At 40.2% G+C, this 17,160-nt stretch overlaps 1 protein-coding gene across 5 annotated transcripts in view; it reads right to left on the reverse strand.

The window, feature by feature from the left end:
• SLC38A1 (solute carrier family 38 member 1) overlaps positions 1-17,160 on the reverse strand; it is a 68,205-nt gene that overhangs the window by 7,860 nt on the left and 43,185 nt on the right. For all 5 annotated transcript variants that reach the window (XM_045801215.2, XM_045801217.2, XM_045801214.2 and 2 more), the window contains 10 exons: positions 11,254-11,327; positions 9,535-9,627; positions 9,142-9,223; positions 8,063-8,145; positions 6,574-6,632; positions 6,335-6,451; positions 4,880-4,959; positions 3,183-3,283; positions 675-793; positions 11-152 (listed from right to left, as the gene is read on the reverse strand). In XM_045801215.2, the coding sequence (XP_045657171.2) occupies positions 11-152; positions 675-793; positions 3,183-3,283; positions 4,880-4,959; positions 6,335-6,451; positions 6,574-6,632; positions 8,063-8,145; positions 9,142-9,223; positions 9,535-9,627; positions 11,254-11,327 (950 nt within the window). The remainder of the gene's footprint in view (positions 1-10; positions 153-674; positions 794-3,182; positions 3,284-4,879; positions 4,960-6,334; positions 6,452-6,573; positions 6,633-8,062; positions 8,146-9,141; positions 9,224-9,534; positions 9,628-11,253; positions 11,328-17,160) is intronic.

Below are 17,160 nucleotides of genomic sequence, written 5' to 3' on the forward strand. Positions count from 1 at the left end.
AAAGCCTTACCTACGACCCCAAAAATATCCTTCATGGAGGGTATGAAGATCACCAGCAAGTTGATAATAACCAAGAGTACGAAGGTAACCAAGATATGACGACACAAATTAAACTTTGTTTTCTTAGCCAGTTCAAATAAAGACGAACGAACCTACAGGAAAAGAAAACAGAGGCTCTGTGAGGGCCCCAGCACACCAGCCTTCGCGTCCTCAGCAGAAACTCATGTCCTGGTGCACAGGAGTCTGGGAAATGTTTTGTAAGACCTTGTGCTGTATTACAGGCAGGGGGCTTGACTTAGGGAAAGTATGTTTATTTACAAACAGGTAGTTTGCTCTGGTGGGGGATAATTTTATCTATGACTAAGTGTGCTCTTCCGGTCCCTTTCTGTTCTCTCATCACGCACGAGCAAGATTCAAACACTCTGTCTACATTTCTTTGTGAAGAAGGAACAGATTAATGAGAATTAAGATTCATCTCGTCAGAGCCCACCCTATCTCACTGACCCTACTTTCTTTCCGAAGAGCCTTAACCGAGTCTTGGGGTGCCTCCCTGGTACGGTTCCCATGACACTGGGCAGTTCCCTGAAACAGGCTTTCTCTGGAGCAGGCTCCGAACACGGAAGGGAAGGCGAGACCTCAGCTTTTCTTATAGGGCCCCGAGGCCTGGTACTCACCGTGAAGAATAGCACGGGCACTGTGAGGATGACAGCGACAATCACAGCCAGCCGCACTGTCAGGATGAGAATGTCATCTTTACTCTGGTACTTGTGAAGGAGGTCCGAGTGCACGTTTTCTAAAGCAAGGAAAAGAAGGCATTAAGAAAGAAACAAGGCACGTTGCTCAATGACAGTTTTTATCTGAACAACAAAGAACTTGTCACCTAAACGGCAAGGAAAGCAATGTTCTGGGTGTTGAAGTAACTATTAAAGCAATTTGTGAAGCTGAGAAGAAAAATGCCCTGTGTGAGACAGGCTCCACCTGTCTGTACGTAACTTTAAAAGGAATCTACAGTCATCGCTAGAAGCAGCTACACAGCGTGGGGATGCTCGATTTACACCAAGTTCAATCTAGGCGTAAACGGGGGTTAAAAAGAACATACAGTTGAAGCACAAAACACCTCTTTTTTTTTCTTAGAGATTTTCAATTTATTTGAGAGAGAGAGAGAGCACGAGTGGGGTGAGGGCCAGAAGGAGAAGCAGGACCCCCACTGAGCAGGGAGCCCGATGCAGGACTCGATTCCAGGACACCGGGATCACAACCCGAGCCAAAGGCAGATGCTTAACGACTGAGCCACCCAGGCGCCCCGCACAAAACCCTTCTTAATCTAGACTTTCCCCCACTTGGTGCCACTCATCAGACGACGCTACACTGTCTCAGCCTTGCCGGTGGATGGCAGGCCACTCAAAGCCTCTTTCAGACCCTCCTCTTGTCACTCAACTTCCAGGGGCCAAGCAACACAGGTGCGAACTTCACCACCACAGGAAAGAATTCTCTTCCATGTATGTTTTTCTTATTTAAAAAAAAAGTATCTAACTCATGTGCCACTTTGAACTTTTTCTTAACTCTGAGCTTCAGAACATGATTTCAAAGACAACCCAAGCTAGAATGGCAGTCCCTGCGAACGCTCACTGCTTTGACAAGAGCTCCTTCCCCTCTTGCTGTGTCTCCTGTGAGGTCTCCTCACTGTACCAGTCTCAAGGTTCTGGGGGTGGAATTCCAATTCTATTCTGTGCCATCGATTGGTCTCAGTTTTGGAAAAGGGAGCCTAGGTTATAATAAAAAACCTCATTAGTTCTAATTTTCTTGAATCAAAATTTATAACCATCTAAAAATAGCTGAGCCGTTTTCTTTATCCAAAGAGTACAAAAGGGTTTGGTATTTTATTTTATGTGGGAAAAAAATATGGATTTGCAAAGAAAATTCACGGCTTGAACAAGGTAACAGAAAGACTGTTTGACTAACATGAAGCTCTCCCTCCCTCTCTTTACCTACTCCCAGCCCTGTAACTCTGCAGGAAACCTAGAAACACTATTTTTATGCAAAAATGCAACATGGCATTTATGGATTCATCAGACAATGCTGTTTGCCATTGCTTGTGAAAATGGTAATAATGCAACTGTATAATCAGGGTAGCCATTCTCTCCAGGCTGAATTAATCATCTCCAAACGTGTTTAAATTTTGAGACATTTGTGTTTATGGGGGGGAAAAGTACCCCAAAGAAATATTATTTAATAGAGAACAATGTGAAATATATGTATTTAAATTTAAATCAGGTCCCAAATTACAATGGTAATGAAAGACGTCAAATACAACTTGAGGATCATTTGAATAGGAGAGGAAGAAGACCTAATAATATTAAAGAAGGAAAACAGGGCCAATAAGTTACAAATGAAAACCAGTTGTTCTCTTTTTCAGATTTCATTCCATTGAACCTTCTCTGCCATTCCTTCAAATCTTCGCAGGGCTCCAACTTCCAGTGAACAATCAGGCGTTTTATTTTTAATTAACACGAGTGTCATGAGTATAGCACTCTGCTCTTTCTCACTTTCAACATCTGTCTCTGTCTCTCTTCTCTATTAATGGAATCTGACCCAATTCGCAACAGCAATTAGGAAAGCCTTCTCTGGTATAGTTTTAAACTTTCCTCAGTAAGGGTGGCATGCTTATAAAGTGCATGCAGTTTCTTTTAAGGACAGTATGAGGAGAAAAAATTTACAGTATCTTGTTTCAGTAATTATTCTATTGTGTAGTCTGCACAAATATGTAAAGGAATCATCACCATTCGCTTTGAGTAGAAGAAAAGACCAGCAAAATCAATGGGTAGATCTGTTGCATTTTTGGGCTATCGTGTTAAAAGTTATCTGGATACTGGGGTGCCTGCGTGGTTCAGTCAGTTAAGCAGCTGACTCTTGATTTCAGCTCAGGTCATGATCTCAGGGTCCTGGGATTGAGCCACGTGCGTTGGGCTCTGGGCTGAGCAGGGGGTCTGCTTCAGGATTCTCTCTCCCTCTCTGCCCTTTCCCGCCCCCCCACCCCCCACTGGCACTCTCTCTCTCTTTCTCTCTCTCTTTAAAATAAATACACAAATCTCTTAAAAAAAACATTAAAAGTTATTTGGATACTGATTTTTACTAATTTATTTAAAAATACCTATGTTTATGTGCTAACAGAAGTCACTTACCATAGAACGTCAAGTAGCCAAAAATGGCAGTCAAGAAGTACATAACAAACATGGCGAAAAAGGAGATATTGGAAACCATCTGCATCTTTTTCTGTGATCGACTAAGAACAAAGATAAGGGAATTTTAAAAATTAAAAGCCATGTTACTGAATTTAAGTACCAGTGTTAACACTGAAGAATACTAACAACTTTCTATCAGGCTAGGGAAGATCTGACCAGCTAAGATTACCCCCCTTCCACCTCCCCTGCCCCCAGCAATTATACCAGTTTAAAATAAATTCTTTTATACCAAACAAGTATTGTGAGGGAGAGATTCATGGAACTACCGATCCCTCAAATGTCCTTCCCCATTCTTTTCAAAGAATATCAGGTTCTCATCTGAAGGGCAGAGAATATTTTTTAATATTTATTTTTGATATTATCTCCATACTCAGCATGTAAGGGGGAAAGGGCAGAATAAATTCAAATGCTGTTCTCCCAGCCCAGAGATCAGGGGCAAAGCTGGAACTTGACCTCAGGTCTTCCATTGCTAAAGCTATTATTTAGGTTCCTTTTTTCCCACTGAGTAGCCTCAGTGATGCACCTGGAAGTCTATGTTTCCAGAGCAATAAGTACCCAAGTGATCACAGCTGTGATGATGAAGGGCTCTATCTCCTAGGTCAAGTTTACTCTGGGAGTTTGGGTGAACCTTTAAGTTTCTTTAATGGCCCAAATAATTCATCTGTAAGACTTGTACTCAGTAACAGACCACTATAGTGGTAACATTTGTTTGTGTCATAACAGGAAAAATTGAGAAGTACACACATCAGAAAATTACAAACTAAAAGCTGGACTATTAAATTTAAAAGATGTCAAAGACATGTTTAAATGTCCTAAGCATATGATCATAAAGTAGGGCTGATGTACACATAGTTAGATGTAGATATTTCAAAACTTACCCATATATCAATTAAATATGAAAGAGGAAGAGTCATGAGTTAATCAATGCTAAAGGACATTTTATTTTTCAAAATGGAAATAGACAGCTATATTGTATATCTTTTCTGAGCTTAAGACGATGCCATGAAGATTATTTTTATCTGGAAAGTCTGCTAACAGTATGCTAAAAGAGAACCCAGGAGGAAATTTATAAGCAGGACTTTAGTTTTCTCTAAAACAGCAATCGAAAACAAATCCATAGAATCATCTTAATAGTTTAAGATGAACAATATTCTCTTGTCCAGTTTGTGGCCTTAACATTAATTTCTTTGCCTGTTTCGCAGCCGTTTCCATCTAAACCAAAAGAGGCAAATCAGACACAACGCATTTTGCAGTTGATACATGAATCTGGTTATTATCATGCACTTGCAAAATAAGCATAAGTGACCTAAAGCAACACAAATCCTTGAACTCTCCTAAGTAACACAGTATGCGAAAAACCACTTTAACAAAAAAAGTCCACATAATTGGCCACTTTATATATTTATGGCCAAAACATACTGCAGTTTTCTGATTCTTGTTGTTCTTTTTTTCCTTTAATATAGTACTTGCTCAAGAATGGCAGAAAGTAAATGTTGAAGCAGGGTAATGAGTCCATGGGGGTTCATTATACAAATCTAGTCATTTTAATGCAGTACTTGCCTATTAACGAGGGGATGTAAAAAATGCTTAAGGTAAAAAAGATAAAATGATTAAGGTAAAAAAAACAAATCTCTTACTCTTTAAGCTCACTGTAAATTGGCAGGACTGACGGGTGGCAGACAAAAGCAAACGCAATGGTTGGTAAAGCATACACGGTCTATTTGAAAGAGAAAAATAAACGTTAAGAAGAAGCATTTTTACTCTAAAAATTATCCCGCTCCAATATTTCTGGGCTGTCGTTTTCTCCGACAGCTCTCCAGAATCCCTGGATTATTCGGTTATTAGGAGGGCTTTGATAGCGAAAATAGAAGCAGCTTTTCTAAGAGAGCTTATCTAGTGTGAGACGTGAGGCACTTGGCACATAGGGGTTCCAGGTGCGCCTCACCTGCGGCGTTAAAATTTTACGTGCTTCAGGCAAAGCATCAGCCCATATTTACATGGCACTGGCCGGTCACCTGACCCTTTCCCTGCATTATTTCACGGAGTCTCTACAACAACCCTAAGCAGTAGAAAGACCACTGATGCTCTCCTGACTCCCTCCAACAGGTTAGGTGACACGCCCGGGACTTCTTCCATCTCCATTCCACTGCTCTTTGCTCTACAGGACGCATCAAATCAGACTTAAAGGATGGCATCTAGGGACGCCTGGGTGGCTCAGTCAGTTAAGCACCTGCCTTCAGCTCAGGTCATGATCCCAGGGTCCTGGGATCGAGTCCCACATCAGGCTCCTTGCTCAGCGGGGAGCCTGTTTCTCCCTCTGCCTGCGGCTCCCCCTGCTTGTCTGTGCTCGATTGCTCTCTCTGACAAATAAATAAAATCTTAAAAAAAAAAAAAATGGCATCTAAAAAGACAACTACTTCCACAGTCACCACCTCGGCTGTGTCCTTAGAGTTTCCAGAGAGAGCGAGATATCTCTAAAAGGAAGAAAAGTAATATTTCTCGTGCTCTCATTCTGTGCAAGCACTGGACTAGGCCCATTCTAAAAAAAACCCTGTGAGATACGGAACAGAATCCTTGTTTTTCACATGGGGTTTGGTAACTTGCTGAAGGATTTAAATCCAAGCATGATCGGTTCCCTAGTCCACTGTTCCCCGTGCTATTAACAACGCCCCAACTATATGAATGTTTTCTAAGTGTCAATTTGTGTATCTGTATTTGGTATCTGTATTTCAACTGTGCGAGCTGGGGAAACTTGAGGGACGCCTGTCACCACCAGGGAAGAGCAGTGGGCTAAGGATGGTATTAATCTGTTTTTAAAGATCTACAAGGAAGAGAGGAGCTGAGACAATAATCCAGAAAGAGATTTTTACAGAGATGCTTAAGGTTGTCCTTTATGTAAACTGGATAAGAGGAAGCATGAAATATATGTGTCTATTTCTCAAAGGTCTCTAAATTATGGAATTTGGTAAGCAGCAGTATGGTGTTCTATTGAGAATAAGTACTTTCAAAGCAGTTTAATTGAAACAAATATGAGAACTACAATGCCCTTAATAAAATGCTCTTTTTTATATTTAAAAGATAAGGAAACTTACCTTTGAATTGAAGGTAACGTATTTTGGCGTACACATGTCAGGGTTTGTTAAATTAGCACTTATTGTTGAATTTAGCTCTGGAACAACGCAGAGAATTTGAAATTTCTTATAGATAACCTGGTATTAAGAAATACAGGAGAAAAAATATAGACTTTATCAAATAAAACCAAACAATGAATAATTACTGCATGGCACTGTATTATGGCAAAACCAAATCAACCGTTTTCATCAGCACTTACCACTATTAGGAAAAAAACCATACAGCTCAAAGAAAATCCACTAGTATAGCCAAGATACCCTAAAAGAAAAGTTGAAAAAAATTACTGTTATTATTTCACATATCACCTTGTTTCTTTCAATGCATTATTTCCAGCATAGTTCCAATAGTATACAAATACGCCTATGTGAATATAAGATTCATTATTTGAGAGTGCTCCTTTATTTGGCAAAGTAATGGTGACTTTAAATTAAAATATTATATTATTGCTTTGATTCCAGTTTTCCCTAATACACTAGACAATGCAGATCCCAGATAGGGAAAAAGAGCCTCCCAAATTTGGCCCAAGCTCTCTGCGGCTATACTCTATTGAAGTCTTCAGGCCAAATCTATTTACTCCTTATCTACTTGATAGTTCTTTATTATGTACCTATTGTGTACATACTGAATATCAGCTACAATACTTCTCTTCCCAGATGAGGGGCATACACAGAGGAGATGAAGTGATTTCTAGGAATAAATTGAGCATCTGGGGATCTTCACCTTGCTCCCCCTGGACTCCCCAGCCACTATAACTTCCACAAAGGCAGAGTTAAGCGGTCTCTGGGAGGCTGCACTATTCTCATCCCTGCAGAAGAAGAGCCCTTCCCTCCTTAAATTTAAAAGAGCTACATGTATATATACAGAGAAGCCAAAACACAGAGCTAGAAACCAGAAAATTAAGTCGTTTTTAAGATCTACTTCTAGATCTTACATAACAGCCACAGAGGCTTGATATTTTCCATACAAAACAAAACACTATGGTTAGCAATCATTTGGAGGAAGAACTTTAAATGTCTTCCTTGAATTCGCCCAGAATTAAAGGAAATGCGTTTTGGACTGCATAGCAGTCTGGCCACATTATTCAATGTATACAATCCCCGTAACATCAGGCATACTGGTCTCCAAATATAAACATACACACAAAAAATGTCAAAACTAAGTGGATAGGACTTAGTGATTATCTGCAACCTCTGACCTTTCACTTCTCTCTTTCCCTTCAATGAAGCAAATAATTGAAATTGGTTAGACTCTGATAATTTAAGAATGATTCATAATACTTTAGGGGATAAATATAAGTAACTTTCTGTCTTGATATTAGATTTGAAAATCTATCTGAATAATCAGGATATTTAAGACCTTGTATAAGGAGAATTCCATTTTCTGCATTTTTCTCAGAGTAGCCTGTTTTAAGTTGTGCTATTGGATATAGCACTGTGTCTGTCGCTGGCTCCAGAACGTCACTGCCCCCTAACCCCACAGCTCAGTAGAAGGATTGCTTAGGAGGTCACATACTGACCAGTGTTTTTATCCTATATTAAAGTCAAGCCTGATTAATACTTGTAATTTATCATTCACTTAATCTTTACCCTACAAGTGAAAGTAGAGGAGACAAAGTTGTTCATTTTTATTAGGTTTCTGACTCATCTGGGCACTGCAGAGACTATGATAAAAGCAAGCTCTTTCCTTACCTAAGTTCTTCAAGAGACACAGAGGGAGGATTATGCCAAAAGTAACTACCACCACCAGAACGCGGCCATCCACATACCAGGCTCTGAAAAAGGCATTTAAGTGGCTGGGTCATATTTTTGTAGAAAGTCAAATTTTTTCTTAAATATAAAATTTCACAATATGTTTTAATGAATTTTTACTATTATTAATTTTTACCATTAATTTCTATCATTATTCAGGTTTATCCAAACACTTTAACCCAACCACTCCTCATCTACTATCATCTCTCTCCCAAGTGATGGAAGAAGGGATTTTTTTTCCCTCCCCCATCAGCTAAATGTGGCATTCCTCTGAATAATTTACATGGTTTCAAAGCTGAATGCACACACTGCATTCTGTCAGATTACAACATGTCTTATCAATTATTTAAGGAGAAGTTCCTTTTTGTTTTGCTTGGCTAATACCATTGAAAAACAAGTCAGCACAGGTAGGCATTGCTTTCTCCCTAACCTCTTGTATTTGACCTTGAGTGCTGATGACAGAACATGAGGAACTCTGGCTCCTATGATTCTCCCTTGAAAGAAAACAGAGAAACTAAGACTGACAAGAACTGTTAAACAGGAGGGAGTCAAAACAACGGATGTGCCAGGTGTAGCTCCAACATTTTCCAAGCTTAGCTCTATCTTTAATGAAGTTGGCTCGTGGAAATCTTGCTCCCTTAAGAAAGAGACTAGGGTCTTAATGTTTTTGCATGTTCCACTTCTGTGTTAAATATACATCTGTGTTAAAAATACTCTGTATCTGTTCTGTTTTGTAGAAACTAGATATAGATTTCGGGCTCTCTGGGAGACGCTGGATATACTGTTTGCAGCCTGACAGATAAATCCACCTTTTAAATGTTCATAGTCAAATGGCCTTCCCTGCTTCTTTCATTTATATAATAACCCCAGAAAAATTTGTTGGTAAAACAAAGAAAGAGAAAAAACAACCCAGGGAAAACTCAGGTTCCTGCAGTTTTCATAAAACAAAAACTTTGGTTAGCCCAAATTTAAATTAGAAAGATTTTTGTTATCTTACAAAAAAATGATCTATAACTTACGAAAATGCCTCTTCCTTTCCCATGAGAAACTTTATGGCGGAGGGTAGTTCATTTTTTACTATGAAGAGGTAGCTCAGCATTGCTAGAGGAAAATGAGAACATTTTTAGAAAGAAGATACTAAGGCTCATGTTGCAAGCTATATAAAAGGCTACCAGCCTGTTCTTAGACTGACCTTCAATAAGACACAAAGACAGTTTTAGCTACTCAGTATACTTGGTTTTAAATAAGTGACTGCTCTCTCTGCTTTACTTTCCATGTGCCATTTTAGCTATGAGAACGATACAGCTTCCATTTTGTTAAAATTCATGTGGCCACCCAACCACCAGAATTAGAAAATATAATAATATTCACATACTTTTAAAGTTATGTATAGAAAAGCATGTTCTTTTTACCTCCAGTGTTCTGTAGAGAGGTGGCTCCAAAGATTACGAGCTTCCCTGTGGTGCCAAAGACCTGTTCTCCCAGCTTTTCATAAACCATGCAGCCTATTTAAAAATCATAGTTGAGAACACAAGAAATGACAGGGATCTAAAAGTTAAAAAAAGCCAAGATTTCTTCATTCTATGGACTCTTCCCCAAGTTATTCTTTCTCAAAATCACACAAATAGCCATTTGGGCTTTGCAAGGGTTAAAGTGTTGCAACCTCCTGACATTTTAAAATGTCAGACATGGCCACCATTTCTCCTTTTTCAGGTTGGCTACAAAAGCATTACAATTCAATTATTAGGTCATAAGGCTTATTTTTTTTTAAGATTTTATTCATTTATTTGACAGAGAGACAGCCAGTGAGAGAGGGAACACAAGCAGGGGGAGTAGGAGAGGAAGAAGCAGGCTCACAGCGGAAGAGCCTGATGTGGGGCTCGATCCCAGAACGCCAGGATCACGCCCTGAGCCGAAGGCAGATGCTTAATGACTGAGCCACCCAGGCACCCCCATAAGGCTTATTTTTAACTATCTCGAAGAGTCTTCCTACTTTACTGGGGCGGGGGGAGATTCCTACTCTGATCTCCTTTTCAGGTCTGGTGCATATCGTTAAAGTAAAGATTTGGTTTAAAAATAAAAAGTCCCAACTTTTGGGACAAAAGTTTCCTTTTCAATTAATTACATGAACTGATGAGGCTAACAAGGAATTATCTTAATAACATTCCACGAATGCCTCATGTGTCCTAAACACAAAAACAAACATGTAATAGTCAACACCAGAATGTTGATCATTTGTAAAATTTAGTTCAAAGATATGCAACTCAGAAAAGAGACCAATAGATGAATCTGTCAAAAGAATAATTTGGCTACAGCAAAATCCTAACATGTTCAACTGTCTCATCTCAATAAATACTAAGCTGCTAAACCATTCATTTAAAAAAACACGTTTATATTTCTTTATGACAGTTCGGCTCACGTTTTCAAAACGTTCACAGAAAGCAATATGGGTCAGACTATAATTAAAGTTTTGTTTAATCTCTCATAAGACTGTTGTTTAAACAAGACAATGGTAGATCCTCCATCTATTACAAAATGTCCCAGTTAAATGGAGTCACCCCTGCACAGTAATAGTTGGCCAATGTGGTTTTAGCTAAAGTAAAACTCAAAGTATTACAAACAGACCCCATTTGTCCCAGGAACAGAAAATAAACACTTCAGGTATTACACTGCGCAGAACTTGGAGCCTTTCCACAGCATCCTTGCTCCCACATTGCCTCGGGCATAACATTTTCTCCTTGGAATATACACAAAAAAGAATGAAAGCTCTGTTTACTTTTAAAATCCTGGAGGCTATGATATCAAAACATGGGATCCTTGTTCTGAATTTATAAAGACCTAAGGAAAAACTGAAGCCTTTCACATGAAGTCATCTTAAACTAGAAAAACAGGTATAATTGGGGGTTTGCTTTAAATGGCAATGGTATTCTCTCAGTGTTTAAGACAATTTAATTTCCATGGTGCTGTGTCTGTTTCTCTGGGTAAATACCACCATAGGTTTTCAAGGGACTGTAGGTCAAAGTACTCTTCAATAAGTAGTTGCTGAATCGGGAGGGCATCACTTGTTCACAATATCACCATGCAAATCATTCACCCCGGCTTTACCAAGATTAGACATATTATCAGCTTACCTGTTTCCTTTGAACAGATCAAAAGAAGGTTTATTGAATATATAGATAGCAGTGTCACAGAAGTCAAAAGTATCCTAAAGCAAAGAAAATAAGTCTTGTAATAACTGTAAAAGAACATACTCGGACCTTACATTTTAGAGGGGCAAAGGCTTATTTATGTGATTAACACTGTTTTTGTTGGTAGCATCCAAATTATGGAAACTATTAGTCACACCCTCTTTAAAATCCTCAATAAAAATGTTCTAACAAATAAAGAGCTGCTCATTAGAATCTGAGTAACCCTAACAGTGCAAATCCTCTACGTTAATTCAAAGCCTAAATAGCTCTCTGAGGTCATTTCAGTTGAGATGACTTCCAGACAGTATTATGAAAGAAAGCTTTTATGGTCTGTGATGCATTTTCTGTTACATCCGAGTGAGAAAGTGTGAAAGAGGTGTGGAGCGGGGGAGGGGGCCGAGGGAAAGGCTTGTAGTGACTCTTAGGTCGATGACTATGTGATTTAGGCAACTTGCTCAATTCCTCCTATCCCTGGATTCCTCACCTATAACACAGACACAAGCTAAATGATGTCTAAGGTTCTTTTCTTCTAATTACTCTGTGGCTATTTTTGAATCTATATACTAGACCACTGAGATAATTCACTTTTTTTGCACCTGGTTCCTCTTAAAGACTAAGCACTTCTTTAACTGATGGGAAATTTTTTTTTTTAAAGATTTTATTTATTTATTCGACAGAGATAGAGACAGCCAGCGAGAGAGGGAACACAAGCAGGGGCAGTGGGAGAGGAAGAAGCAGGCTCATAGTGGAGGAGCCTGATGGGCTCGATCCCATAACAGCAGGATCACGCCCTGAGCCGAAGGCAGACGCCCAACCGCTGTGCCACCCAGGCACCCCATGATGGGAAATTTTTGACAAGCAAAATGAAAAGCCTTTTATGAATGACGAACTCATGTTTTTGTTTTAGTACATCTGGCTCATTATCAAACCCTCCTCAAGAAAAAGAACAGTTAAAATGATATGGGAGATAGATTATTTCTGAATCATTTGGTTAAAACAGATTTGGTAATTGAAAATAAAGCCTATCTGCTGAAAAGAAAAAAAAATTCCAGTCCCCCAAATGAAACCACTCACTCTCTGATGTAGGGAAATATATCCCTAGAACAATATATTAGTGCAGTTGATTCCACATTTGAGTAATTAAGGCAATGATTTTTTCTACCAAGTGCCATTGAGAGGTACTTGGCACATCATGCAATTCTCTCTGTGTGGGCTCTCTCTTCCCAACCCCACACCCCCACCCCGCACAGCCAGTGGACACTGTCCTTGGGCCCAGCTCAGATGCCACCTCCTGAGGTGCCTTCCCTTGCCCCAGGCAGGAAGAGCTCCGTGGCTCTCTCATGTCTTATGGTGTTTTGCTTCTCCGATGTGCAGTGCAGCCATAAGGAGATCAATGGGGGAGTACAGAATGGTCAACTGTAGAGCAGACCAAATGCCAGATATTGGTCACAAAACATAAGCAATGGACAGAGCTCAGCCGAGGTAAAAACAAACACAGGGAGAAAGAACAGAAAACTTCTCTGGGTGAAGACCAAACTAACCAGCTAATATAAAGGGGAATTTAGGTGATGATATGATGGTAAGGAAATATATTCAGACATATATTGACTTGGCTAAGATGCTTGAGTGGGAGGGTGATTAAGAAGGTAAGTCCCTTATTATCTATTCCGGCTGAGGGACAGGAGAAACTGAGAGTAGGCAATTATTCACCCAACCAATAGTTCTGAGATATGTAATGGAACACCATTTGATAGGCTCTGCCAGAGAGGAAGATACAGGACCCAACTGTAGTATGATTTTTCTTTCATCTTCTAAGAGATAAACAATATTTATTCTGAAGAAGCAAGCTTCGAATTTTGCTCAGAGTTCACTTATTTTTTAGGGACACTGAACACGAATGGGCAACTCCTACGTGTGCATGCGACAAGCCATAGAGGACTTGGGCGTGACATGGACTAGCATGGGCTTCCTGTTGGGGGTAGGACGGACTCAAGTTTCTGCTGTTCTAGAGTGACCACGTGCCCTGTTGAGTCTATTCTCCTGGGACTGACCTGGAGAGGAGAGGGGATCCTGCCACCGGGCCCCAGGCTAATGAGTAGAGAGTATGACCTTGCAGGCACCATGTGACTAGCAGGAGGGACAATTACTAACGTCTACATGATAATTAACAAAAGGCCCTAAGCCTAGGAGAACTGGGTACTTATTAGCAAAGGAAACATCTGTTCCCTCAGCTAGCGGCCCCTGGGACCACATGGCTCTTGCACATGGTTGTCTCCCGACACATTCTAGTGGGGTGAATCTCTTTGTAGGTGATGCTCAGCTGGCTTGTGGCCCTTGGCAAGAAGGGAAGGATTTCTTCATAAACTCCTATCACCTTTTTTTCTCTTCCCAGGAGAAAAGTGTTGGTCAGGGAAGGTATTAGCAGGGAGTTCATCTATCTTCTCCCCCACACTTACCAACAGCAGAGTGAGGTCCTCCCACCGTGATGAAAATGACCCTCCTGCTCCCATGTGTAAGAGACGTAACGCTGCACCCCAGACAGAAGGCCCTGGAGGGACAGTCTGACAGCCTCTGCCTTAACCACCCCATCTCTGAAGAGGTCTTCCCCATCCTTCCCAAAACACAGAGCTTCTCTTCGAAAACCGAAAACTAATATAAAACAAAACCCTTTTTCTATCAGATCATAAAAGGCAAAACCTGTATGTAAAATTTTAAAACCGCTTTAGGCTATAAAAAAAAATCTGGTAGTATTAATGGAATTAAAATTTAGAGAAGTACACCTCTTTGTTTAGATTCTTAGAAAGAAACTCTAAGTTGTCTAATTGGCTGTAATGATGCCAGAATAGTTTAAGGGGATCCAGAGATGTCAAAGACACAAAACATAACATCAAAAAGAAAGAGCAGGAGGAATGACTTGCGAGAATGTAATGACTTATTTGAACATTTCTCCTGTCTCGAGTGTGATTGTACCTCTGTTTGTCCAATTAGATCTTTGTACATATAACTGTGGTTTGCTGGAAGAGAAATACACGCTGGTATTCCTATGCTAAGAGGAACGTGAGTGATTTGTTTTTCATCTCATCCGGACATCATGTTCGCTTTCCCACTTCTAATCACTGACAAGTTCTAATGTGGTTATGGCAAAAGCCGCTTGCTGAAAAAGGCGTTTCGGTGGCAACTGAACCTCAGCAACAGGGACAGAGCTGTCAAGGTGTTGATATTTCAGACTTATGTTCAGCCTTGAAGAGAAGAGGATCCAGAGCATGAAGCCAGACATGGGCACTGCGGGAGCAGCGGCAGGAGAGTTATCTAGGGAAGAACATGGTCAGGAACTTCTGAGAACCCTCGCGTGTCAGCAACACTTTGAAAGAGGCGGTGCGGAGACATCCCTGGAGAGTTTGTGTCCCCTAAGGGGAAGAAGCCTGTTAGGAAACAATTCTAGACTCCAGGATCAGGGAGGGACCTTTAGACACCACCTCGTCCAGCTTTCCACCCAGCACAGGAAACCTCTCTGCTCTGTCCAACACACAGGCATCCAGGTCTGCAAAGTGTGTCACAGGGGACACATAGCCACCTATCCCATCCTGTTTCTGGAAAGTGCTGCGTACAGGAACTGAGGCTGAGCTGAAACTACCGCCGTATCACCCTTTGGACCTACTGGAATCTACTTGAAATCGAAACCCTCTTCCACCAAACAGTCCCTCTGATGGTGCTCATTTTCAGACTCTGCCCTTTGACCTACACCTCTCCAATTCTTCCAGCTCTCATCCTGTGATGGGGCGTTCAGGCTCTTTACATCTCAGTGCCTCATCCACCCTTTTTCATGTCTGTGTGCCAAGAAAAGCACGGTGCCGTCACATCAGTTTGGTCCAAACAGCACAAAGCACATTAAGATTACTAACTTGAGCTTGACATCATGCTTTCTTGAAGGCAACCTATTTTAGTGTTCATTTTTACAGCAGCCAAGCCACACTTTTGATTCTTACTGAGCTTCTACTGGAAACTACTAGGCTACTCTTCCTGGTTCTATCCTGTGTATACTTTTTTTTTTTGAAAGGATTCTGCACTTTTCCATTACATTTTATCTTTCCAGTTTTGTGATATCTTCTAAAATTGTTGATCCTTTTTATTTATGTATCAACTGCCTCATCGAGCTTCAAATCTTGAATTTGCCTTCATCCAAGTCACTGGTACTAACTTTGAATAGATCAAGACCCCAATCTAGAAAATGGCCCAGTGTCCCGACAACTGCTCCAGCCAGAAACCTGGAAGTCACCCTTGATCTTTTATCTACTCTCACATCCCTCACATCTACTCATTGGCAAGTGTCCTATCACTTCTCTCTCCAAAATAGTTCCTAAATCCATATGCCTTTTTTTTTTTTTTCCATCTCCGCTGCTACTGCTCTGATCCAAGCCACCATCAACTCTAATTTCTGGGCAACTGTAGTAATCTCTATCTGTCTCTTGTTTCTTGCCCTTTCTGACCCATCTTCCACCCAGCACCCAAAGTAATCTTTTTATTTCATTGCTTTATCATGTTCCTCCATTACTAGACTATAGGACAGGCCATGACAGTTTAATTCAGAGTCATGGCCCATCCTATTTGCCTATTTGCACACAATACAAAACAAATCACATAGCAGACTCTTAGGTAAGAATAAGTGAATTTACAGAATATTAGTATCTCTTTTGTAAGTCATAGGAGATTATGCCAAATGTCTTGCTAAAATCAAGATACATTCTACCTAAGACAATTCTGTGACCTACTAGTTCACTATTATCTCAAAAGATGAAGTTAGTTTAGCACAACTATTTAGGAAAACCCTATTGGCCTCTATGGAGCAATATTTTCTACAGTATTTGCACATAAAAGCTATTTAATAATTTGCCCTTGAATATTGCTTGAGATCTACCTTTTACCACTTCTGAAAGCTGGGATGAAATCTGTCCATTTCTAGTCCTCTGGCGATACTCCTGCTCTCCATGATTTCTTAAATATTTCTGACAGGGGTCCTCGATATATTTAGTGTATTTGGTGCAAGAAAATTTTGGCTCTTACCTTAAACAATAACATCTAAACATCTATTTTAAGAACATTTATTTGTTATTGTTTTGAATCACATTGATAAGACTGTAATTCTTTATTCTCCCATAACTTACCCAAAGATTACATGGATAACATTATAATAAATTTCATTTCTTAAAGTACTATATGCTAATCAAATGGAAAACTGTGACAATAGAACCGAATATTTAAGGCAATTGAAATTTTTTTTTTTTTTAAGTAGACTCCGTGCCCAACGTGGAGCCCTACACGGAGTTTGAACTCACAACCCTGAGATCAAGACCTGAGCTGAGCTCAAGGATCAGATACTTAATCGAGTGAGCCACCCAGGTGCCCCAGCAATTGAAATGTTCTATGCCATGACTGTGGTGGTGATTTCACAACTAGATTTGGGTAAACTTATCAAATCCCATCCTTTAAATTGGAGAATTTTATTGTGTATAAATTATACCTTTAAAAAAAAAAAAAAGACTAACCCCACATCACTTCAAGGATGATGAGACTATCTTTTAAAAGCCTAGCTGAACAACAAGGAATCATATGACATACTCTCCACCCAGCATCCGAGCCCTTGAAAGAGGTGGAGATGAAGCAGCAGTCAGCACCCCGGATCCAGAAATAGCTTCCATGGGGGTGTTCATATGGGGGTGTTCAGGGCTGCCATACAGGTGAGTGCTTTCAACTCCTCTAGGACCCATTCCTCTTAAAAAATAAGAGAACCCTTCCCAACCTTCCCTGCATGACTGTCCCTGTCCTCTCCCTTGCCAAAGTTTAAAGCAGCTG

Source organism: Ursus americanus, chromosome 25 (genome assembly GCF_024610735.1).
Source record: "Ursus americanus isolate L20-20 chromosome 25, mUrsAme1.1.p, whole genome shotgun sequence".
NCBI lineage: Eukaryota > Metazoa > Chordata > Mammalia > Carnivora > Ursidae > Ursus > Ursus americanus.